General features: G+C 38.2%; 2 protein-coding genes across 2 annotated transcripts; both read right to left on the bottom strand.

Moving 5' to 3' along the window:
- Positions 1-20,371: 20,371 nt before the first annotated feature.
- On the bottom strand, positions 20,372-21,457 carry LOC141613646 (uncharacterized). The gene has a single exon (XM_074432389.1). It carries the CDS (start codon positions 21,455-21,457, stop codon positions 20,372-20,374), a length of 1,086 nt encoding a protein of 361 aa, XP_074288490.1.
- A 2-nt stretch (positions 21,458-21,459) lies between these two features.
- Positions 21,460-24,943, bottom strand: LOC141613645 (uncharacterized). Its single transcript, XM_074432388.1, has 3 exons — positions 24,545-24,943; positions 23,622-24,431; positions 21,460-23,091 (listed from the first exon to the last, which is right to left on the bottom strand). Exons 1-3 carry the CDS (start codon positions 24,941-24,943, stop codon positions 21,460-21,462), a joined length of 2,841 nt encoding a protein of 946 aa, XP_074288489.1.
- Positions 24,944-26,884: the final 1,941 nt, after the last annotated feature.

The following is a 26,884-nucleotide window of genomic DNA, read 5'->3' as shown; positions in this document are numbered from 1 at the left end:
AACACTTCCGTCACTTTCATAATACGCTTTTACAAACCTAATTACTTTCAAAAGAGATTTCAACCTACGTACTTCGCATTCGTCGCATTATTGACAAATCCCGAAGCTTGGAAGGTCGGAATTCACCTTTCTTTTCATCTTTGTGATCCTTGCGTCGAGGGTAAGATCTACGTACCGAATTTGTTATATTTAATTAAGTTTCGTTAAACCCTAATTTTGGGAATTGGGGATTTGTGTTAGTTTTGTGTGGTTAGTGATATATGTGATATTATGTTAGGAGGAGGATTCGTAGAAGAGGCTTTTTGATAACAGCTGTTGAGATCGTCTGACTGTATTGCTTTCCAGGTAGGGTTTCCCTACTCAGTATTAGTCCCATAATGTGTTGGTGGTGATTTGTGATTGTTGATTGTTATCATACGAGTATTGTGACGGTTGTTGGTTTTGATTGCTGACTAGTAGTTGTGATAGTTTGTATCTGTCTGTGTTCTTCGGGGTGCGTCCCTGGCTGAGTGGAGTCACTTGTGGGAGTGGCTTCACGCCCATTATTCGCCTTCTTTGGAACCCGCCACAGAAGGGATTTGCACATTAATGGATTTTGGTTTATCGCTCGACGGAGATGAGCGGGGCTTTGGTGGGAACGGCTGCGGTCCCCCACTGGCGGCGAGGAGTAACCTGTTGCGATGGGTACTCTGGCAGGGCTACAAACTTTAGTGTGTAGTCAGTATTGTGGAGTTAGTGATGGAGTTCGGAGTACATCTGTGACGATTAAGCTGTGTTGTTTGTTGTTTTGTTGAGTTATATAAATTGTGTGATTAGTTATTGAGCAGGTATGAGTCGAGATACATGGGCTAGCTGGGATTGTGAGCAGTTGTTGAGCAGGTATGAGTCGAGATACATGGGCTAGCTGGGATGTGTCACCTACAGATGATAGAGTCTTCCGTTGTAGCTTGAGTAGTTTGTCAGACATTTTATTTAGTTGACTAGACAGTTGTTTTGAGAACATGTAACCCGTATTTTGGGCATTTGGTTTTGGATTGTATTCTTTCACTAAACTTATACTATTTAAATGTTGTTTCGTTATTGTCTTATGATTATCATTGCCTCAGGGAACCACGATGGTAACATCTTTATACCTGAGTGGTCCTGGTAAGGCACTTGGAGTAGGGGGGTGTTACACGTAGGAGGCATGTTCCACCATTAATCCAAACTTGAAGGCCAAAGGAAGAGCATTGGAAGCATTTTAGAGAGAGGGGCGGGAGTTTGGAGAGATAAGGAGGAAGGTGGAAATGATTTTAGGGTTAGGGGAGAAAGGGGGTAAATCCCGTGTTCTGAAAACAGCGGCACTCGACCGAGTGCCGAGTCCACTCGGTCGAGTGAACTCACTCGGCCAAGTAGCACTCTACTCGGTCGAGTGGATGCACTGGATCGAGCGTACCTTTCACTCGACCGAGTAAACCCACTCGATCCGCTGCAACACCACACAGTCTAGGCTCAGGTCAAGTGTAAGGCCATCTTTTCCTTCCTCTCACGCGTCCCAAGGTCTAAGTACGGGTTCCAAAAATGCCGGGTATTACAATCTTCCCCCCTTAAAATTAACTTCATCCCTGAAGTTCGCCATTCACTCTCTTTCCGAAATATTCCCCGGTCTACTCTCGGGCTTCTTTCTCGGTTCTCGTGTGTTCCCTTGCCATCATCACTCTTATTGTTACGAAATTATATCCTATATATCCTAGGTTTAGTTCGTTCTCACTACTTTGCGCCGTATCGTGCTCTTTCTTCTCTAAATTTCCGAGTTCTTACATTCACTCCCCCTAAAAGAGAACTTCGTCCCGAAGTTCGCTACGAGTCTCACATGACACTCTTCCGGTGATCTACCATTATTACCACAAGCTGTGTATGATTATCATATGTATATATACATATTTATGAGTACTTTTATGACTAGGCTCAACCATTTTTAATATTCACATGTCGTCCACATATCGTATCAAAACGCCACAACACGTACTAGTGTTACAATCTCGTCATGTGATGCGTACCTACTACTATATATATTTTTCTAGTACTATTACGGAATGCATACGGATTTTCATGTCCTTTTTGCCATCATATAATCGTTTGTCGTTTGACTATTTCCTTATACCGCCCAAACAACTGACAAGGTCAAGAGTAAACAACTCATAAAGGTCTATCGTGTGGGTTTTCTATGGTCAAATAACTCTTAGTAGGTCGATATAGTTCAAAATCAAGGTCAAATATGTCGTAGGTGGTCTAAAATTCCCAAAAAGAGTCAAATTCGAACGTACTCGGTCGAGTTCAGCAGTTACTCGGCCGAGTGAAGGTCACTCGGTTGAGTGGGGGGGGGGGGGGGGGGGATGGGGGTGGGGGGTTTACAAGATGTTTCCCGAACTTGTCTTTAGGCCTACTCGATCGAGTGAAGGGGACACTCGGTTGAGTGGACCACCACTCGGTCGAGTGAAAAGGGCACTCGGCCGAGTGCCGCTGGATAGTCCGAATTTCGGCAATTAATGGCCTCTAAGCTTTCTTATGGTTGAACATACATGCAATAGGGTTCAAATGGTGATCACTACATCATCCTACTATACAAGGTCTACTAATCTTGGCCTTATGGCCAACTTACAACATAAAAATTAAATTATTCTAGGTTTCAGACGATAATTAAAAGTCTCAAGGATTTCGAATCACAAGGTCACCACTACTTGGAGGACTTCCTTTTCTTGCCAATGCTAGACATCCACCTTGCCCACCCAGAGTGACTCTTCCCCGTCTTGCTTCCTCCTTCCGCCTCCTCTTCTTCATTTTCCTTTTTCTCTTCGGTCTTTTGCGAGCCGCCGCCTCTCACACTTCATCAAGGTCCATGGCCTCCGCCGCCGTAGAAGTTCCCGCCTCACTTCCACTCCCTTGGTAAAAATTTCTAGGATAGATCCGATGGTTGGATACCATAGGCCTTGAAGACTCCGGAGGTATCTCCGAGTCCGGACCAAAAGCTAGGATGGTGGACGGGTTGTACTCCTTGATTATAGGACACCTCGTGCATGTCTCTCAACACAAGGTCGGGTTCACCCGGTGAATGAGGTACGACATGGGGTAGTTGGAGTCAAAGGTTGGTGGGGCTTGGCAAAAGTTCCCGATGTAAGGTGGGGGAATCATAGTTGTAGGCATGGAGTAGGGAAAAGATGTGGGAGCTTCCTCGACGGGAGCACGAGGAGAGGGAGGTAATGGGGGTGCCTCCTGTTTCTCTCTGGCTTCAACAAGTTCAAAGGTGAGGTTACTAAGGATGGTATATGTTTGGGCCTCGAGGCGGGGTGATCCCGCTCTCTCCAAAGGGGAAGTAGGGGGTAGGTCCTCACCGGCGGGAAGTTTCATGTACCACTCATCATCAACCCTCCAAGAATAGGTCCCATCCTCTTCTCCATCTACTACCCAAGACTTACCTTTCAACCAATCAAGATCAAAATAAACCACTTCTCTAGACATGGGTGCATCCACCGCCCCCGGTTCATAAGCTAACAAGTTCTTAGCCAAACGAGTCACCAAGGCTCCACAATATAAGGAGCAGTGGTCCACCTCGGCCATCATCGCAAGGGCAAGACACACCAAAGACACGACATTGAAGTGGAGACGGTTTTCAAGGCGGGGGTTAAGGTAGGAGCTCAAGATTAATACCTCTGTAGAGTTGAGCTTGCTTGGGTCTTTCCTCCCATAGAGGAGGTTGGTCAAGAAGCGCAATAAGATCTTTAGGATGGGGTGCTCAATGTCACTAGTTTTCATATTACTTACACTAACCTTTTCCTTGCTTCTGTAAAGGTGGTAGCACTTTGAAGCCTTCATGTCCTTCTCAATCTTGCCATGTTGACCTACAACTTGCTTGCCCACCCTTAGATGATCGGCAAAAGCATCACTACCTAAGTTGAAAGGGGTATTCTTGAGCCTAAAGCTCACCTTATGGGTCTCCTTATCTTAAGTGAAGGAGCTCAAGAACTCGAGGGTGAGGTCGTGGTAGCTTATCTCCTCCAAGTTGTACAAACCCTCCAACCCAAGGACCGTGAAGATATTATGTACCTCCTTTTCTGTCCCTAGAGCCTCCAAGGTGCTTACCGACATGCACTTGGTCGTGGCCATCTTCCTAGTGGCTAGGACCTTAAACTTGTCTCGGTTCTCCTTGCTCCCAAAAGCTATGGATGGGTAGTCGGGAAGGGTGATAGCGGGTGGTGCTTCTTGTTGGGGTTGGCAAGCATTCCTTCCACGACCGCGTCTAGCGTTTCTTGCCATGCTACAAAAGGAGATCACACAAGGTATGGAACGAGAAAGGTAAGAATTCGGAGCAAATTTTGAATATGCGTAGGATTTTCTCAACTTCTCAATTCAATAGACACCAAATAAAAGGGAACTTCTATTATAGTTTTCTTGCAATTTAGTTGACCTCTCCAAACAATTTCTTATGTTACAAAATTATTTTCCGGAATTTAAAGATTTTTTTTGACATAACACGAGTTTAAGCATGGCCTCAATTATATGTATTATCCCAACTTATCACCCGACTTGTCAATTTTCGACTCAACTAAGACACACTACACTTTAAAGTTTTACTTTGGTGATCACATAACATTACCATCAACAACATTTTCGTCAAAGTTGGTGGAATAAAATTTAGTTTGTTGAAATTAAAAAGGAACTCGGGTGAACAAAATGCTTCTTTGTCATAAGAGATTCTTCGAGTTGAACAAATATGTAGTAATACAAGTAGTGAGTATAAATTAAAAATTGATACTGTTAGTGTCGAATTTTCAAGACTTTGAGACAAAATTTATTTTAATTCCTCTTATAAGGTGGTAGTAACCACAAAATCCTCAATACTACAACATAGGTAAATCATCATTGAAGCACAAAATGCATTATTCATGGGGATTTTAGAAGAATTTAGAAGAGTTTTCACCCAAGTTTTAAGACAAAATTTGGTTTCACTTCGGTTTACTTAATACATTATTAACCAAGGTAGTAGTCTTATGAAGTAATTAGTGCTAATCTTTGTTCATGAAAAATCAAAATTTGGGCATGACTTGTCTAAAATTCGAAAATTTAAGACGGAGTTTTAAGACGAAATTTACACCTATTAAACAAAATCCATTCATGACAACAAAAGTTAGGCCTTTGTTGTTCAACTATACACAATAACAATCACCAAAATCCAATCATTGACTCAAGAACACCATTTTTTGAGTTCTACAATGGTGAACAAAAATTTTCTACAAAAATTTGATTTTTATCCACAACAATGGTGTTAAAAGCTTACTAGTACCATGAATTAAGCAAAAGGAACAATTAATTAACAAAACTTGAAGGATTTAGAAGTAGATCTAAGAAAATCAAATTTGGGGAAAAAGATGGAAGAAGATGAATATGCCTACCTTGACCAAATTAGTCAGATTAGATGAGAAAGGTGGAGAAATAGGATGAATTCCAAGAAAGTTAGAGCAATAATGGAGGTTTTTGGAAGACTTTTGGTGATGGAAGAGATGAAGATATGAAGATAAGAATGAAAAATTGGGGAAAAAATAAGGGCTTTAAGCCGATTAACTCAGCCCATGTGAACCCACTCGGTCGAGTGCCGAGTGCACTCGGTCGAGTATAAGCCCACTCGGTCAAGTTACGAGTTTTCCAGAAAGTATAACCCCCCTGGAACCAGTTCCACTCGGTCAAGTCAAGGGTCCACTCGGTTGAGTGCTCTCTTACTCGGCTGAGTTAACTCTCGCACTCGGTCAAGTGACCCCGCTGGGTTTCAAATCCTCACTAAGGACTTATCGATGGATTTTTTGCAAGACAATACAAGGTTCGGGAGTCCACCACTTATCGGTGATTCGTACCGGGTAATGCGTGTATTTAATATCATCTTTATGAGCCCTATATGCATGCATTTCTATGCAATTCCTGTAGCTTTAGGCTACGAAATTCCCCGAATAGTCTACTTTGGTTCGTTTTAATTTAGTTGCAGGAATGGACCTGAAAGAAGTAGAATTGAGCCTTTTACTGTCCCGTTAGCTTGCATTTAGGAGATGGCAGAAATTGGAGCAAGAATACAATTGCCTCGGGAAGCGTGAAGACGTTTTAGAAGCTATTCAACGAGCAATGAGCTATTTCAGTGGTGTTAACTCGATCGAAAGCTTTTATTGGCCTATCTGTTCGATCGAGTGATTTTTGATGCTGAGAAGACCTCGATCGAGACCCTGCTGCGCTCGATCGAGAGGTGCTAAAATAGTGTTCCTTGATCGAGAAGAAGAAGTCCTCGATCGAGAGGTTTTGGCTGAAGATTACTCTATCGAATTGTTTCAATGTACTCGATCGAGTAATTTGTTGTCTGACGTGATATTTTCCTACGAGAACTTGTTTATTCAATATCTTAGGTTTAATAAAATCTCTCTCCTATAAATACGAGAGACGTAATTAGGTTTAGAGTTCGGATCTCTGACCTTAAACATCCACTTTTTAATCTCTTTTCCTTTTCATTATTTTTCTGGTTCGACGTTACTTTGCTCTCAATTTCCGGATCTCAACTTTTGTAATTCCTTACTCTCTTTTAGTATTGCCTTCATTTAGTTTGTGCTATTTCTTCCTTTTCATCTTTATATCATGTTGTTTATTATCTCTTTATCTTTCGTTCTTGCTTTATTTACCATTATGCATAGCTAATATCTCTAATGCTAGGATTAGGGGAGCCATGGTAGTAAAACGATGATGCTTTAATTAGTTTAGGAGGTTTTTGTTGTGAGAATTGTTTGATAGCAATATAACTATAATTATTAGGTTGAATGCATGCAACTGAAGTAATAAATTGGTTAAATTCAGACCTAGATCGGAATATTGGAATGAATAGACCTGTTATGAACAATAGACTACTCTAATGAGGGCATAAGCTAAGTTAGTGGTGTTTTAGGGCGGATAGCGAACCGGAAGGACCTTTCCACTACCCTTCTCACATCAGACCGACGGACCTACCTTTAGCTGACCTGCGTAATATCATGGTGAACCGACATATTGGCATCTCTTTCTCTCTACTTGATCTCAATCCTTTTCACTCTTTCTATTTTAATTGTTATTTCTTTCATTGCTCTTAATTTCAGTTCATTAGTTTAGAAAACAACTCAAACCCGCCATTTTGTGACCATATACAGACTGAATAACAAGTAGATAGGGACCGCCTCCATGTGGATACGATACCCGACTTACCTCTACTGCTTAAGTTTATGATGGTTAGGTTTATTTTTGATATGGTTGCGACAACAGTGTCAAATTTTGGTGTCGTTGCCGGGGAGGCAACTATTTTATTTACTTGTTTTATTTTAGTCTGTCTTTAGCCTCAGGGAATTATTTCCTTGAGGCAGCTCTTATCTTTTATTTTATTTTTGTTTTGATAGGTCTTACAGGTCCTACCTAGACAGGATTCTAGGAGAAAGATCAACAAAGGGAAGGCTTGAGTACCTTTGATTCTTCTATCAAGATGTCTAGCGTCTCCAGAATTATAGCACAATTTGAAGCTCAGAATGCAAGATCTGACAAGCTGGAGAATATACAATATTGAGGAGGTCCACCTTAGTTCCATACTATGGCACAACAGGTGGTCTACTGTGAGAGATGTGGTGCTGCGGGGCACAACGCTGTTATTTGTTTGGCGGAGAACGATGAAGTCTATGCGTTTCAGTAGCGTAGACAAGCTAGTCATTCCTTTGCATATGTGCCGCCACATCCGTTTCAGCAACGAGGCCATCAAAAGCCTCCATTTGTTTAGCCGCTGCAACAACAAACCCCTCCCCCTTCTAAGAAGAATGGGGAGATTTCCAAATTGACATCTATAGTAAAGACACTTGCGTTGCAAGCACAAGAGATTATGCAAGCTAAAGATGCCGTTATCAAGACACTTGGGACTTATTTGGCTCAAGTAATTTTCGAGCGAACTTCTAGGCAACCCGAGACAGTCTATGCTGTCAGCACCAGGATTGATATTCCCTATAAAGGACCAGTTCTGCCTATTGATGTTGAAAATGGGGCTCAGATGTTGAAAATAATGTTCATGAGATAGAGTACAATGAAGCCTCGCCTGTCCCTGACCAAGAATTCGATCGAGAGCCTTACTCTGCTCGATCGAATGAAATTATTGAAGAAGTACTCAATCGAGAGGATAAAAGTTCTCGATCGAGTACTGAGGAAAACAAGGTCCTTGATCGAGTAACTCAAGCTGCTCGATGGAGTACAATTGCTGAGAAAACATCTCGATCGAGTAGTGTTGTTACTCGATCGAGTAATCTTAATGCCGAGAATAGTAAATTATCGCCTAAATTTAATTTGGACGATGATTCTACAAATGAGGTTAATTCCTTTGTTACTTCTTCTACAGGTCTTAACAGGTTGACGGACCCAGGAGGTTGGCATGGGACATTGAATTTGGAGACTGGAACGGTATGGATTGATGACCCAGGAGGCGGTTTGGATGAGGCTACGCCGTATAAAAAGAAAGGGCTGGAGGAAGCCAAAGGTGGAGGCCATAAAGCTGCGATGAGTTGCTGTTCTTCAGTAGATGCGATGTTATGAAGGCCTAAAGTCAAAATCATGAATGCTGAAAGGACCGCATTTAGTCAGAAGCCAATGTTGTGGGCCATTGATTTGCGTGGATGGATGAAGAAAAGAAGGTCGAGCTGGGACCTATCTGAAACTAGTGCTGACCGGGAGGCAACCCGGAGTTTACAATTTTTCGGTTGATTTTCGAACATTCTAGTTTTCGTTAGGTGTTTAATAATTGGTTTTCAGACAATAGACTAGAACGTTTGGTTTTGTTTTGTTAGTTTTTGTTGGAATATGTGTCCTCCGACAATAATGCGATCGCGACTGTTGATCATGATGATCACATGTTTAAGTCTCATTAAAATGAATACAATTGGGAAGTAATATTGTTACTGTCAACTGGTCAACATATATCGGTAATGATTGGCTGACTAGAGTTTGACATTATTCTTGTCGTGTGACGGTGGTGATCGATTGACCCCTAGGTCATACCTAAAGGGCAATACTCTTAATTGATTATTTAATTAATCGTATAATGTTACGAGTTAATTAAATTACTTGAAAATTGACGGACGATTTTGGAAGTATAATTTACGTATCAAATTGAAATGTGATTAAATGAGATACGGTCTGAGTAATCAAATTGTATAATTACTCGGATGAAATAATTGTTTAATGTAACAATTAAATTTGAATGAATTATTATAAATACAATTTGTTGTGATTTATAAATTGGTAAAATATTTTGGCACAAGTAATTATGAAATTACTAAGTCGATTTTTGTATGTGACGTATTTTATCAATACGTTGATTTTTAATATGTTAAAAATTACATAACAAATATATGTGACATATGACATGTTACATATAGACAATTGACAAAAATAATATGGACACCATATTATGTTTGTACCGAAATATTGGGGTATTAGGTTAATAATTGTGTTGATTAATTTATTAACTAAACATAATCATTACCTAATTGTATAGCCATGCATGCCTATGGACTTTGTTTAGAACAACAACTTCATGCATTGGCTCCCCAAAACCCCCTCCTCTTACCCGGTTTTGAGAAGGCAAAAGCCATCATGGCTTTTGTTTTATTTTTACCAAATAATATACAAAAAGTGTTGTAGATTATTTTTCATTCAATTCCATCATAAAATAAGAGATTTTTAGTGAGATAAAAAGCTCTCTTCTCCTCCCTCTCTAAACCGAAAATACTTAAGTGTTTATAAATTTTTTTGGTTCAATTTTCTACTATAATTAATATTATACTAGTTTTGTAATATTAATTAAATTAAGAGGAGCCTTGGGTATAATACATAGGGAGAGATCTTACTCTTAGATCTTTGTTCTTCCATTGGAATAAGCTCAAGAACAAGAAGAGAAAGGTGATCTCTCTTGTGCCCTAATAGCCGAAATTTACCATGTAAGGACATGATTTCTCCTCTATTCATTTTATTGTTTGCATGCATAAGTTCCGTTATTAATTTTATGACAAATTATTAGACATATAAGAGTATGTTATAATGTATATGAATCTACATTTCCTTCAATTGGTATCAAGAGCCACGGTTGTTTGCATGCAAATTGGTTAAAAGTTTTTCCGAGTTATATGAATAACAAAATAAAACTTGTAAAATTTGTGTTATTATGATATATCACGAAATAATTACATGCATGTTAATATTTCTGGTCCTAAAGTGTTTTAGGATTTTTGGTTAATTTTTCGGATTTTTATTGTTCATAATTTACAATAATGACATTTAAATGTGATTTTATGAGTAAAAATGTCATTTTTGGTCGAAAATTAGCTATACTTCGAATTTTAAGTTGGTTTTTGGATATGTTGTTACATATATTATTTTGAGATAACCTGTAAATTTTCATAATTTTTGCACTTGTTATGCTCGAAAAATGAATTTTTCATTATTAAATTCGGATTTAAGAGAAAAATAGGTTAATATGAGTTAAATTTCGAATCTGGTCATAGAAAATTTATATGTTGTCACATGCAATTTTACAAGATGTATGTAAAATAATTGGCTATAAAGAAGTCTTTTAGCATGATTTATGAATTTTTGAAGAAAAATGGCATAAATAGTGACATTATTAATGAAAATTAATAAAATATAATCTATGACTTAGGAAAAACGTCTAATGTTGCATTTTATTATATTTTTCAGATCTAAAATTGAAAAGTTAATGAAAATAATTTTTCCATGTTTTTATGATTATTTTATTAAATATCGATAAACCGCAACATTGTTTTTCCTAAAAATTTCAAATTTTTAACCTAAGATTTTGAACATTATGAGTGTCATGGAATTTTTCCAGAATGTTCATGAATTTAAATTTTGAATTTTGAATTTATTTGAAATTTTTGGATTTATTTGAAGTTTAATAGCTTATTTTTGTAATTTTGGTCCATTTATGAACAATTTTTGTAAATAAAAGTTAATTATGGTCAAATTACTAGTGGAGACTATATTTTGAGTCCTAAGAGGTTAGGGTAATTAACTTATGCATAAATGTGAGTTTATGTATTTTTGTGATTATAAAATGTTGAAATCACGCAAATCCGTAAAAACCGAGTAATATACGATATTGGCAAATTAAAAGGCGATTTAGCATAAAATTGAGCATGTTCATTCATAATATAATGCTGCATTTTTCCTTTATGATTGTCATATTTTTTAATTTATGTAATTTTGAATTATGTAATTTTACTTAGTATGGCCTTAGATTTTAATTGGTATTTCCCGAAATGTTTGGGAATATCGATTCGGTTGTAATTTTTATTGTGATCTCGTATCACCGTTTTGTAATTTAATAGATTTATTTTATTTTAGTTACAAATGTATAATAGGAAATTATGTAATTTATTGTGTAATTTTATTCATTCCTAGTTCCAAAAGACTCGATTTCTTCAAGAATGGCGATACATAAAGACGGTGTTACCTCGAGATGCGTACCACAACCGAAGTTCAAGGGACCAATGGAGTTGGTTTCCGAATATGTAATAGATTAATAGTTTTTCTATTTTAGGAAAGGCCATACTAGGATTTATTTATTTTATGCTTGCATTTTATTTTATGTCACATGCATCGCTAAATCGCCATAACTAAACATGCATTGTTATTTTATCGAGTTTATCGACCGTGTCAATTCGAATTATCGTAGTTCACCGCTTTAGTTCACTTAAAACGTGATAGATAATAAATTGACATGACCTCTCGCTAAAACAATTAATTGAGACATAGCCTTACCAAATAGTAGAAACCATGAAAACCTATTTCGCGAGGGAGTGCACTCGGCTACCCCGGGGTACAAACCTTGTTACGTAGGGGAAGTGGGTGATAAATGTCTAATCCACCGAATTCATGTTGATAAGGGATGTATCGGCTACCCCGTGCCCAAGTTGATGTGGGTTTGGATAATGGACACATTTATTCGAAATTTGGATTGAACTCAACAAAAGTAATTGATAAGGGTTGCATCGGCTACCCCGTGCCCTTGTTGATGTGTTTTGGGCTATAGATAAACATTAGAGTAATTTTATCGACCAAGAGTTCTAAAAGTAGAATCGATTAAAAGGTTAATCCACCGAGTTATATTGATAAAGGTTGCATCGGCTACCCCGTGCCTAAGTCGATATGAATTTGGGTCTTGGAATCATTTATCTAGTTGGGTAGAGGTCACTAGAAAAATGCTTAAAACTTGTTTAAATCATACATTTTTACGAGTATTATTAAAACGACAATTGTTTTACTCTTTATATTTTGTTTTGTAGACCACTTCTTATTCATAACAAATGGCAACACCAACTCCTAATGCTACACCACTCGCTACTTCATCTTGGCTCCGATCCTTTATGGATCGATGTAAACTTGAAAAGAATGGGTCAAATTTCTCCGAGTGGGATGCCCAACTCAAATTAGCCGCCGAGGGTGACGATAAGCTTCGTTACCTTACCGAGGCCTCTCCACCCGAGCCCTCCACTAGGTCCACCGCGGCCACTAGGGAAGCCTATGAGGCTTACCAAAAGGAGTCCGCCGCAATGAAAAATGTCTTAATATTTGCGATGGAGGCGGAACTCCAAAGGAGAGCTTTCAAAATGGGAAATGCTAATGAGATTTACTCCAAGCTTGTGACCATGTTTTCACAAACCCCGCGGATCGTCCAATATGAGGCGGCCGCGGCATTCTTTGATCTCGACTTCAAAGAGGGCCAAAAGGTTAGCCCTCATGTGCTCAAACTCATGGAGCTTGTCGAGACCTTGAAGATTCAAAAGGTTGAAATCCCCAAAGAACTCATCGTAGATAGGATTCTACACTCCTTGTCTAAGGTTAAGGCATATGTGCAATTCCGGGTGAATTTCAATATGCAAGACAAGGATGTGTCTCTTGAAGAGTTGCACAAGTTACTTGTGCAAGCCGAGAGGGACATGGGGTTAAATGTGAACCCTCCCAAGGATGTGCTTAACATAAGCACAAAGAGTAAGGGGAAGTTCAAGAAGAATGGGAGAAAGGGTAAAAAGCAAGCTCCCACATTCACCAAAGCTAAGTCTTGTGAAGCTAGCACATCCAAAGTCAAGAAGGGTCCTCTTGACAAATGCCATTATTGTAATGGCATGGGACATTGGAAGAGGAATTGTTCCAAATATCTTGGTGATATCAAAGCTGGAAAGATCACTCCAGTAGGTAAATGACTAACCTTCTTTTATGTTTCTAAATTCAACTATGGTATTATGATGCAAAGTTGTGATAATGTATCTCCCTTTTATTGTAAATAGGGCCTCCACCAAGCAAAGACAAAGGAAAAGAAAAGCAAGCATAAGAAACCATGAAGAAGCTAAGGATAGCTTTTATGGAGCTTTGTTTTTCATTGTCTTATTTTAAGTTATGTTTTGAATTTTTAGAACTTTAAGTTTCCGTGTTCGACATGGAAAGGTATTTTGGATAATGTTTGTATTTTGGATGATAGTGACTTGGTTTGCAACCCAAGTCACCCGTTTTATCATTTATCCTTTATGTTCTAAAATTTCATCTTTAAATGCTTGCGTTTTGAAACATAAGATTATTCACTTAAAAGTGATCCAATAGACAATAATAATGACGGGTTTCATTATATGTCCACATGCTTAAGGCTTGTGTATGATCATTTATAAAGTGATTTTGAGTCTATGAACTCTCTTAAAGGTATGTCGATCACCAAGTACACATATAAAATCAATTAGTCTATCTATGAGATAGTTCTCCTTAAAATTCAACATCATTAATTTGTGTCTCATATGCTATCTTTGAATCTATAGTGTATTTATTCTAAAGATAGAGTGGGAGAAAAATGAGGACACAACACACAAGGCAAAATAAAATTGTGTACTTGTGTATATGAAGATCTACACAAGAGAGAATGAGTTGAATAAAGGTATATCTATTTACATAATATGCCGAATAGATGAGATCTATGGTCTCAAGTGAGTTCCATATGACTAAAGAGACCAAGTGTAGTAATAATAAGAGTATATTCTCAAGACAACTACACGAGGAGACCAAAAGAAAGTTTTGGAAGAAAAATGACTAATATAAAGTCTTAACGAGTTTTTGACTAAGTTTATGAAGCATTTGACCAATAGTTTCAATCATGAGTTTTGCTTAAGAGCCTAAATGAATCAAAGTAACATACTAATCATAATCAAGATTAAGTTGCAAAGATTGATATTCTGATATCTTCAATAAGCCAACGCATTAACCATACAAGTGTCATTGTTTAACCTCGCTATGAAATGGTTAAACCTCCTTCCGAAAGGGTATTCCGAAGGACCTATTCTAAATATTATTTGTATTTGAATAATGACATTGCTACACATCATTATGACATGAGTGTGTTAGAGATTTAAAATCTCTTTCCGTAAGGTTGAGATGAGACCACTTCAAAATAGGCATTTTGAAAGGATATGATGGGAACATATATGGTTTTATCCTAGTAACTTGGCAAAGCGATTTATATTTATATTCTTGACAAATTTCGATTGAGAAGTCAATTTCGAAATATGTAGAATTGAGTGGGAGTTAGGAAATTCTCATGTGAAGACATGGGACTTAGTGGGAGCTATCATCCTTGAATGTATAAAAACTCATTACTCATTAAAGAATGACGAGCTAATACCTTCTTTCATAAAGAAGCTTTCGAGTTTTCAATTCTGGATGAAAATGGACAATGATGAATCCAATTACATCATGGGATGTTGGATTAGCATTAAGAGATACACATCACATCAACATTTACATAGGTTATTCATATGAATGAAAATGGAATTACCATTAGCAGTCATGGTAGTTCATTGAACCTGAGAACGGTTGATCTCATGATTATTAGTAACTAATCTTTCCGCCATTAGAATAATCATGTACATGTCCAATTTTGAATCGTATGCATAAGAGCATGATGATTGGTTGGTGAGCCACAACAGAAACGTCATGAATTCTCGAGTAGAATCCGATGAGCGATTTCGGTGATTGACGGAATGTTCCATTGTGTGTTAAGAGGTTGCACATACTGTAGAAAATCCGAGCACATATGAGGATTTATGAGAATCCCAAATCTTTCAAGCCTAGAAAGAGAAATGAGAAGTTTTGGAAAGATACTTGGTTAAATAAGAGGTTATTCAAAACAATCTTTCCTAATAAAGCTAGGACTTGTGAAAAGTACCAAGCCAATAATCTTGTCAATTGTTACAAGATTCTACAAAACATATACCTAGTGCATTGTGTGTGGATGGAATACTTGATCGGTACAAGATGTATTATTCATCGCAAATTCGTTCGTTATGAGATGAGCAATGAGAAAGTTCTTTCAAGTTAAAGAACCAAAATCAAGGTCAAGAACCTTAATGTGTACTTGGTAAGATTCATGCTATGAGAACATGAATGTGAAGGAAATTGCAAGTGTAAGAAGTTTGAACACATGGACACATGGGATGTTAAACTTCTATTGCAATCAATGAGTGTTTACACTTATGATATACATCACAAGGTTGTAATATGATATTGACTGCCCAAGTGTGATGTCGACATTTGTCGTTTGAGTTATTATTAACTCACTTGGAACATTGTTATATCCAAACGGGTTGTAGAGACAATTGAACCCCGTTAAAGTGAACATGGATTAACATTGTCTTTGCCCATAGTTACTTATATGAGGTGACGTCTCGAAGCGACTAGAGTGTGATGCGATTGATGGCAAGTTCAAGTGCCATAGAGTCATGTGGGATGACTAGTCGATCACATAGGCAGACTGTTAGGAACATTTTGTCGGGCCTAATGACCGCTTATAGAGTTCTCGCAAATTTATATAGCCTGGTCGTGGCGAGAGCTACTATAGTATTCAAATGAGTCGATTCTTTTGACTAAAGACTATTCGCCTAAGATGGCACGATTTGATTAACTTTGATTTATGTTACTACGACCTTCGTAAATGGGGTCAAATGGGCATATTTTGGGTTATGATGGTCGTGGCTAGTCGAAGGGAATGAGTGCGATAGGAATTGTCCACCCCTAGTCGGGTTATAATAATATCTCGGGGCCACTCGAGGAGTAATGAATCGAAATGCGTGGCCACGCTCGGATGGTATCCGAGTGGATAAATCCGGTCAATCGATTTATTCTCCGGATCGAGGAAACCACTCTCGATATGATCACTTGCAAGTACGACCTCCAAGACACCTTGCATTGAGTGGGAGATAGTAATAGGACAAGAGAATTGGTGACGCACACTTGTCGAGGACAAGTGGGAGATTGTTGGAATATGTGTCCTCCGACAATAATGCGATCGCGACTGTTGATCATGATGATCACATGTTTAAGTCTCATTAAAATGAATACAATTGGGAAGTAATATTGTTACTGTCAACTGGTCAACATATATCGGTAATGATTGGTCGACTAGAGTTTGACATTACTTATCGTGTGACGGTGGTGATCGATTGACCCCTAGGTCATACCTAAAGGGCAATACTCTTAATTGATTATTTAATTAATCGTATAATGTTACGAGTTAATTAAATTACTTGAAAATTGACGGACGATTTTGGAAGTATAATTTACGTATCAAATTGAAATGTGATTAAATGAGATACGGTCTGAGTAATCAAATTGTATAATTACTCGGATGAAATAATTGTTTAATGTAACAATTAAATTTGAATGAATTATTATAAATACAATTTGTTGTGATTTATAAATTGGTAAAATATTTTGGCACAAGTAATTATGAAATTACTAAGTCGATTTTTGTATGTGACGTATTTTATCAATACGTTGATTTTTAATATGTTAAAAATTACATAACAAATATATGTGACATATGACATGTTACATATAGACAATTGACAAAAATAATATGGACACCATATTATGTTTGTACCGAAATATTGGGGTATTAGGTTAATAATTGTGTTGATTAATTTATTAACTAAACATAATCATTACCTAATTGTATAGCCATGCATGCCTATGGACTTTGTTTAGAACAACAACTTCATGCATTGGCTCCCCAAAACCCCCTCCTCTTACCCGGTTTTGAGAAGGCAAAAGCCATCATGGCTTTTGTTTTATTTTTACCAAATAATATACAAAAAGTGTTGTAGATTATTTTTCATTCAATTCCATCATAAAATAAGAGATTTTTAGTGAGATAAAAAGCTCTCTTCTCCTCCCTCTCTAAACCGAAAATACTTAAGTGTTTATAAATTTTTTTGGTTCAATTTTCTACTATAATTAATATTATACTAGTTTTGTAATATTAATTAAATTAAGAGGAGCCTTGGGTATAATACATAGGGAGAGATCTTACTCTTAGATCTTTGTTCTTCCATTGGAATAAGCTCAAGAACAAGAAGAGAAAGGTGATCTCTCTTGTGCCCTAATAGCCGAAATTTACCATGTAAGGACATGATTTCTCCTCTATTCATTTTATTGTTTGCATGCATAAGTTCCGTTATTAATTTTATGACAAATTATTAGACATATAAGAGTATGTTATAATGTATATGAATCTACATTTCCTTCAGTTTTGTGGGTTTTTTGCTGCGTGTCTGCAGGTACCTCTCGATCGTAGTACTCTTTTCACTCGATCGAGTACCTGTGTTTCCTCGATCGAAAATTTCCACGGTCCCCTTTACTCGATCGAGTAATCTACTCTCTCGATCGAGTTCGCTTGTTTTGATTCGCTTCTAGTGATGTTGTTATGAAGCTGTTAGCGACCTCTTATGTTGCTGGCTGGTTTGGGGAGGTCCCTACTTCGCGTATTCTTGTAAGTTTTCCGAACTTCACTCTCTTCTTTTCAGTTTGCATTTTCTTTCCCTATTTTTGAGTACAATGAGGGCATTGTACGGTTTGGTTTGGGGAGGTGATATGCATCCATATCTGTGTCTGCATATTGTTTTTATTGCATTTCAGTTTGCACGTTTATTTTCGCTTGCATTGTTTGTTTCGATTTCAGAATTAATTCAAAAATATCATAAAAATTCAAAAATCCTATAAAATTCAAAAAAATTCAAGTTTACCTTTGCATTTAGGTTGAGTCGGAACGGTGTATTTTGATGATGAAATTGCACTGCATTTAGTCTTGTTGCTTAAGCCTTGCATAAACTAATATCTTTTAGCATTGTCTTATTGCATAATCTACGAGTTTATGTTAAAATTTAGCTAAACGAATAGACTTGACCCGAAATTTTGGCAACCTACTCATATTTTCTAAGTTTTAGAGCCTTAAAACTGGTGTCAGTCATGACCAGTTCATGTAGGATTGTAAGTAGTTACTCCTTGCATAACATGTATCACTAATTTGCATAAGTATGAAATTCAATTGCTTATTGCCTGCATACATTCGGGTTAGTGGTTGGTGTCACATGCAGGGAGGTGCTTACGTTTCCTTTTCTTCCATTTTACCCATTAACTCCACATTTAGCCAAATTTTCCTTTTAACCCTTAACTACATCCCAAACTTAGCCTGTCTTGTCAAGCTAGTTTAGTTTGTTTTGCGGTATATTATTTATTGAGCCGGATTTGGTTTTCATTCAAAGTCGGGAGTTGGTATTATGGAGGATGAAGAAATGATGAAAAAAAAAATGAAGTTGAAAAAAAAAAGAGAAAAATCAGAAAAAACCGAGAAAAAGAAATGAAAAAAAAGGGAATTAGATGAAACGTTTTTTACTCCTATATTCTTATTCTATATCTTATGAGGAGTTCATATTATTCGGTTTGCTGAGTTTGTATGCCGAATTAAGGGCATTGTGATTGAATTTTAATGGTTCAGAAGTGGATACGGTTCATTTGGTTATGTTTAGTTAGCTAGCTTGGCTATTAACCTCACACTCCCAAAAATGTTTTGCCTCTTCTTACCCATTACCTCACTTTACCATACTTTTGTAACCCTCGGCTGTGACGGGACCTTGATTGGATGGAGTGAATGTGTACGAAAGCTAGAATTGTCTATCACACTATATTGCATGCATGTCTATGTGGGTCGTAGTTTAGGCGAGCGACTATTTTTCTTTCTCTCCAACATATATCTGCTTACCCTTTGCTTCATGAGAGAAGAGTGACCCGTGAGATTCCATTATCAACGGTCTTGTAAGGTTGACGGTTCACCTTTATTATAAACATCTTACAACTCGTTTGCATTTGACAGTTTTTGCTATAAATGTTAGTTTGCTTGCATTAAATCGGTTTAAGTAGACGATTTGTAGCTGGCTCTGAGTTTTTATTCCGTTCCATTAGTTAGTTGCATATAATTTGCTTGGGGATAAGTAAAGGTTTGGTTTGGGGAGATTTGATGCGTGCATTTAATATAGTTTTTATGAGCCCTATTTGCAAGCATTTCTATACAATTCTTGTAGCTTTAGGCTACGAAATGCCCCGAATAGTATACTTTGGTTCGTTTGACTTTAATTGCAGGAATGAACCTGAAAGAAGTAGAATTGAGCCTTTTACTGTCCCGTTAGCTTGCATTTAGGAGATGGCAGAAATTGGAGCAAGAATACAATCGCCTCGGGAAGCGTGAAAATGTTTTAGAAGCTATTCAACGAGCAATGAGCTGTTTCAGTGGTGTTAACTCGATCGAAGGCTTTTGTTGGCCTATCTGTTCGATTGAGTGATTTTTGATGCTGAGAAGGCCTCGATCGAGACCCTGCTGCGTTTGATCGAGAAGAAGAAGTCCTCGATCGAGAGGTTTTGGTTGAAGATTACTCGATCGAATTCTTTAATTGTACTCGATCGAGTACTTTATTGTCTGACGTGATATTTTCCTGCGAGAACTTGTTTATTCAATATCTTAGGTTTAATAAAATATCTCTCCTATAAATAGGAGAGACGTAATTAGGTTTAGAGATCGGATCTCTGACCTTAAACAGTCAGTTTTTAATCTCTTTTCCTTTTCATTATTTTTCTGGTTCGACGTTACTTTGCTCTCAATTTTCGGATCTCAGCTTTTGTAATTCCTTACTCTCTTTTAGTACTGCCTTCATTTAGTTTATGCTATTTCTTCCTTTTCGTCTTTATATCATGTTGTTTTTTTTTTTTTGCTAAAAGGTAAGCTTTCATTAAAAGAACAAGCATTACAATATGATTTTTCAGAATAGTAGCATGTTGACACTCTAGTGCTAGTTAGTCGCTAATTGCACTCTAATCAACCAAGCTCTATCCTTACAAGACACATTACAAGATTTATAAAGACAATATCGACTTCTAATAGCCTGTTGAATTTGAGCAATAACTAATGCAGGCATCTCTATGCATTGATGAATTCTGGCCTGATTCCTCTGCATCCAGACCATATACCAGCAATGAAACACAAAGAAGACAAAGAAATACTCTTCCTGAGTTTACTCCATCTACTTCTTGTGATTTTCATCAAAACATCAGCCTGAGTAAGGTCAGCATGAAGCCACTGACCAACCCCTTGCAAAATCTGAGCACTATACACACACTGATGAAATAAATGCTCATGGTTCTCTTCCTGCAACTGACAGATACAGCAAAGATTATCAGGAGCTATGTGCAACTGAAATAATCTACTCTTAAGCATTAGGGCATTGTTGATGATGAGCCAAGCAATAAAAGAGTGCTTGGGGGCACCCATATTACTCCAAATAATCTTGCACCACCAGACGTCCTCATGCTTATTTCTTAACCAATTATAACAGCTCTTAACCGTGAAACCCTCAGGCCTTATCTTCCAAGCAGTATCCTCAAAACAGTCTATCAACATCTCTTTTACCTTGCAAATTTTCTTCCAATACCAACTAGTATCAGAATGTGGAGTATAAGAAAGAAAAGACTGTCCTTTTAAATAAACATGGTGTACCCATTGGACCCAAAGTGTATCTTGCTTAACAACAAGCCACCACACAAGCTTCCCTACCAAGGAAGCATTCCAAATCACACTTTGCTTAAGGCCTAACCCTCCTTCCTTTTTTGGCATACAAACATTTGTCCAAGCAATTCTAGGAGCTTTGGAATATTCTGAACTCCCTTCCCAAAGAAAATTCCTGCAAATTGCATCAACTCTCTCCAACACCCCTTTTGGTAAAATGAACATGGCTGCCCAGTAATTATATAAGGTTGAGAGAATAGAAGTGACTAAGACCAACCTGCCTGCATAAGAAAGCTTCTTAGCTCCTAAACTTCTTATCCTTTCAACAATTTTATCAATAAGCACAGTACAGTCTCTCTTCTTTAATCTTCCTGCGGTGATAGGCACTCCTAAGTATTTGAATGGAAGAGTGCCTTCCTGAAAACCAGAGACACTCAGAATTTCTCTCTTGAGCTGATGGCCTACCCCATTAAAGTAAGCATTAGATTTCTGAGCATTCATCTTTAATCCGAAGCGTGAAAAAAAGAAGCATAAGCCCTTAGCAACACCATAATAGAAGCAGCATCCCCTTTACAAAAGAGCAACAAGTCGTCTGCAAACATGAGGTGAGTGAGCTTCATTTGTTTGCATAAAGGATGATAGCTGAACTTCATTTTCTCAGTAGCAACTCTCAGAATTCTGGTTAGGTACTCCATACAGAGAGTAAACAAAAGAGGAGAGATTGGGTCTCCTTGCCTCAAGCCTCTCTTACCAGGGAAGAACCCAAAAACTTCACCATTCACTGCAATAGAGAAGGTGGGACTGCTAATACACTCCATAACCAGATTACTGAACTGAGGGGGAAACAAAAAGGCATCCAGGATCTCCTTAACATACTTCCAACTGACAGAGTCATAAGCTTTCATCAGATCCATCTTAAACATACATCTGGGAGTGCAAGCTTGTCTATTATAGAGCCTAACAAGATCTTGACACACCAGAATATTCTCAATAATGCTTCTGCCTTTAATAAACCCACCTTGATTCATACTCACTAAGTCAGGCAAAACTTCAGCAAGCCTATTGCACAGGATCTTGGAAATGCACTTATAAAGGACATTGCAACATGCAATGGGCCTAAATTGGGTGACATGAGTAGGAACAGTGCATTTAGGAATGAGGGTTAGAATAGTAGAATTCAACTGCTTGAGTATTTTGCCCGACCTAAAAACATCCAAGACTGCTTCACAAACTTCATCTCCTATTATGCTCCAGGAATCTTTATAAAAACCACTGGAATACCCATCAGGGCCAGCTGCCTTATGTTCAGGGATAGAAAAAATAGCTTCTTTGATTTCCAGCTTAGTAACAGGCTTCAGTAAAATATCCCTATGATTCTCTGAGCACACTGTACCCTTCCTTATGATGAGTGGATTGACAGGAGTAGTGTCCACTTCAGTACCCAACAGATGCTTATAATACTGCAGGAAAGCATCATGTATGCTCTGAGGGTCATCACACTCATCACCCTTCATGTCTTTAATATAGAGGACTTGATTTCTCAAAAATTTACTTTTAATCACCCCATGGAAATATTTAGAATTGCAGTCCCCATCCTTAACCCAAGCTGTCTTAGCCTTTTGACTTAAAAACTGATTAGAAGCATCCAAAAGCTCTTTGTATTCCATGCTAGCAGCTTGCTCCTTTTCCATCCAGAAGACATCCCCAGGATTACTTGCAATTTGCATTTGGATGTATTCAAGATTCTTCAAAGCAATCCCAGCACTATTCTCAATATCAGAAAAATGCTCTCTATTATATCTCCTGAAGTGGTGCTTGAGATTTTTAAGCTTGCTAACTAACTTATACATTTTAGTACCCTGAATTTGAAGCTCCCACCATTCAGCTAAATGAGTGGAGTAATGTGGTGCCTTACCCCACATATTAAAATACTTGAATGGCTTCCTAAACCTCAGACCCTGACTCTTGCTCTTTATAATACAAGGGGTATGATCAAAGATACCTTCAGGTAGGAAATGAGCATAAACATCAGGCATACTCTGACTCCATTCAGCATTAATAAGAGCCCTATCTAATCTGCTATATCTCCTAGACTTTATTCCTTGTTTGTTGTTCCAAGTGAAAAAGAGCCCATTCTTTGGGGCATCACAGTCCACAACAAGTTATACAATTCTGAAAATCATCAATCTCCCGATCACAAGTAACACCCCTAGTCTCTCTGCATAGGACAAAACACGGTTGAAATCTCCACAAACCAACCAAGGCTCATTGACAAAGTGGCGGAAATTGAGCTAGCTGATCCCAAAGACTCTTCCTTCCATTTAAATCATTGAAGGCATACACCATTGAAACACAAAAGGTAGTACTTGTTGCTAATTCAGTCACTTTCATATTTATGCATTGAGGAGAGTAGTCATAAAAATCAATACTAAAAACAGCAGGATTCCACAAGACCCACACTCTCCCCCCCTTATGGCAACTATTATTTGTTGTTAAGCTCCAACCATCCATAAGAATGCTATTCAAACTATTAAGAGACAAGGCTTTCACCTTAGTCTCAAGGAGTCCAAACAAACCAACCTGGTTACTATGCATAAACCACTTGACATATCTTTGTTTGGTAGGTTTGTTAAGACCCCTAACATTCCAGAAGCCGAGATTATACATTCCCCACCAATTGGTGAGGAACACTACCACTTATCCCAATCCCTTCCTTGGGTGTAGAAGAATTGTTCAATGCTTCCATGAATGTTACTTGTCCAAATTTATGCACTGTATAGGCTCCATCCGTCACCTCTTGCCTGGTCAACCTCATGATTGGTCGAGCAGGAGTATAACCCATAGAGTACTTGCCTGATCTATGCCACACAACAGGAGTTTGTAGGGGGATATCAATGGGTATAGTAGTCATATCTTCAGTTTCAACCATTGGCTCTTTCCCTTTACTCTGCTGAGTGACTGGTTTCAGTTGAGGAACTGGCTTAACTACAGTCTTTGGTCTCCAAACTTGAGTGGGATTTTTCTTAGGTGGTGGGACTGCCTTGGGAGGGACTTTTTTACTTTTCCTGCACTCCTTCTCAGCATGCCCTACTCCTTTGCATCCATTACACACTAAAGGTTTCCACTCAAATTCAACATCAATACTCAGTAAATTACCATGCTCATCCAAAAACTGAACCTTTTCAATGATATTGTCACCAAAACCTACTTGTATCATTACTCTAGCATACCCCAACCTGGTTTTGTCCTCAGTAGCAGGATCACACTTAATAAATTTGCCAATGAGTCCTGAGATGCGAGAAATCCCTTTCCCCCAGAATTTCAAAGGTAAATTGTGAAGCTTTACCCACACCGGAACAGTTTTCACATCATGTTTAACGAGTTCAACATCAGCAGACCAAGGTTTTACAATAAGGGGTTTATTATCAAAAAGAAAGTGACCCTGCCTGAGAACTGCATCTCTTGCAGCACGATTCTTAAAACGAACAAGGAAGACACCATTTGGTAAAAAAGAAATCTTATCTACCTGGTGGTTAACCCAAAGCCGCCTTATAAAACCGTCCACAATCTCCCACGGGGGATTAGCACCCAGGATGAAGCGATGAAATGAGTTACGCCAATATTCCACTCAACTTTAACCTCTCGCTTCGTGAATCGCAACATCTTCTTCACTGGTTCCTCCGGGAGTACAGTCTGCACCACAGTGTCAATAACAGTAATATCCTCCGTTTCAGCTTCCTCCTCCTCTTCTTCTTCAACATCTTCAACTAAAGTTTCTAAATTTAGAGGAGGAATACCCATAATTGACCCCATACTCTTCTCTTTGTGAATATCTTGGCTTGATGGACCAATAATACGAGTAAGAGCAGGGAAATCTTCTGAGTTGGTAGTAGACAGAAGAGTAAATTTATTACCATTGCTTTGATTTTTGTTTTGATTTTTGTTTGAATTTGTTGATTGCAACGATGAAGATTTGGCGGCTGTCATGTTTTTTGTGTTTTTCAGAAACGATGTATCGCTAGGTTTTCTTTTCTCTTTCTCTTTATATCATGTTGTTTATTATCTCTTTATCTTTCGTTCTTCCTTTATTTACAGTTATGCATAGCTAATATCTCTAATGCTAGGATTAGGGGAGCCACGGTAGTAAAACGATGATGCTTTAATTAGTTTAAGAGGTTTTTATTGTGAGAATTGTTTGATAGCAATATAACTGTAATTATTAGGTTGAATGCATGCAACTGAAGTAATTAAATTGGTTAAATTCAGGCCTAGATCGGAAGATTGAAATGAATAGACCTTTTATGAACAATAGATTACTCTAATGAGGGCGGAAGCTAAGTTAGTGGTATTTTAGGGCAGATAGGGTACCGGAAGAACCTTTCCAAAACCCTTCTCACATCTGACCGATTGATCTACCTTTAGCTGACCTGCATAATATCATGGTGAACCGACATCCTGGGATCTCTTTCTCTCTACTTGATCTCAATCCTTTTCACTCTTGCTATTTTAAATTTTATTTCTTTCATTGCTCTTAATTTCAGTTCATTAGTTTAGAAAACCACTCAAACCTTCCATTTTGTGACCATAGACAGACTGAATAACAAGTAGATAGTGACCTCCTCCCTAAGGATATGATACCCGACTTATCTCTAATGCATAAGTTTAGGCCGGTTAGGTTTATTTTTTGATAGGGTTGCGACAACCGTGTCACCGGGTTAGCTCATGCGACACCAAGGTTGCCGATCCCTACTTCCTAAATCCACACTCGCACTTACCTTACCGAAATGGTCACAACATATATATACTAACAATGACACTATGAAGCACAAGATAGTCATATAACATGAATCAAGGGAATGGGATTATCATTTTCGAAGAGATGTCAAGACATGTAAATCCATTCATACACATGTGAAATTTCATGGCAAGCAAGAGTCTAACCACAACCATGTCATTCATGCAATCACACAACATTTACTATATCATTAACCCTTACTTGTAACCACCCACATAGTGACCAACCGAGGAAATGGGCACTAGTTTTGATATGAGGGTGCCCACTGATGCAAAACCGATCTCCCGTTGGACTCATGCCGGGTTCGTTTTTATTAGACACACCTAGTTCACTTCGGTTCATTCGTTTAGGTTCCAAAATCATCGCTCTGGTACCACTTTGTAACATCCCCTTCTTACCCGACCATGGTAATTGGGAGATATTACCTTCTCAGTTTTGCGAGGTAGTGAAATAAGAGTCGCAATTGAGAAACAATTAACATTAATAAGTGTTTAGTCTATTACATGGCCATAAATGAAATAAATGAAATGAATAATACAACTCATGACTACTAAACTAATCTAATCGATTATGCTAAGCTCAAATGTCATCATTGATCGTCCCGTCTCCCGCATGCTACCAAAGCCAACCTGTAAACAACTGCCCCCCATATGATCGAAAATATCATAGGGATCAACACAGGCCACCTCGGAAATATGTGACAATTACACAGACACAATAAACGTCAGTTTCAGTACACAACATATAATACCACTCGATAAGTGCAGACATGACATAATCATATGAATGAGACTCGACCATGCAATCACCATACCGGTACCGGGACACGCCCAGACGTACCCATAATCACCGGTGCCAGGGACACGCCCATAACACCATATCTCACACAAAGGTACCGGGACACGCCCAGACGTACCGGGTCCAGAAGCCAACCAGATTCCCTGCCAGACGTCGTGCCTCAACTACACGAGTCCCTCCGTGACTCAAGTCATTAATGTGCACATCCCCCTTGGAGTGGAAAACTCCAATGGGCGACCCGAGCGCAAGACAGTTTCCAAACCGTCTTACGTCTCCTCAATAATCAAGTACCACCACCAAAGACCTCCAACACAACACAAACACAAACATACATG

Source organism: Silene latifolia, chromosome 11 (assembly GCF_048544455.1).
Source record: "Silene latifolia isolate original U9 population chromosome 11, ASM4854445v1, whole genome shotgun sequence".
Classification (NCBI taxonomy): Eukaryota; Viridiplantae; Streptophyta; class Magnoliopsida; order Caryophyllales; family Caryophyllaceae; genus Silene; species Silene latifolia.
Note: the sequence above shows the minus strand (reverse complement) of the source record. Positions and strands in the feature narration are given on the sequence as shown.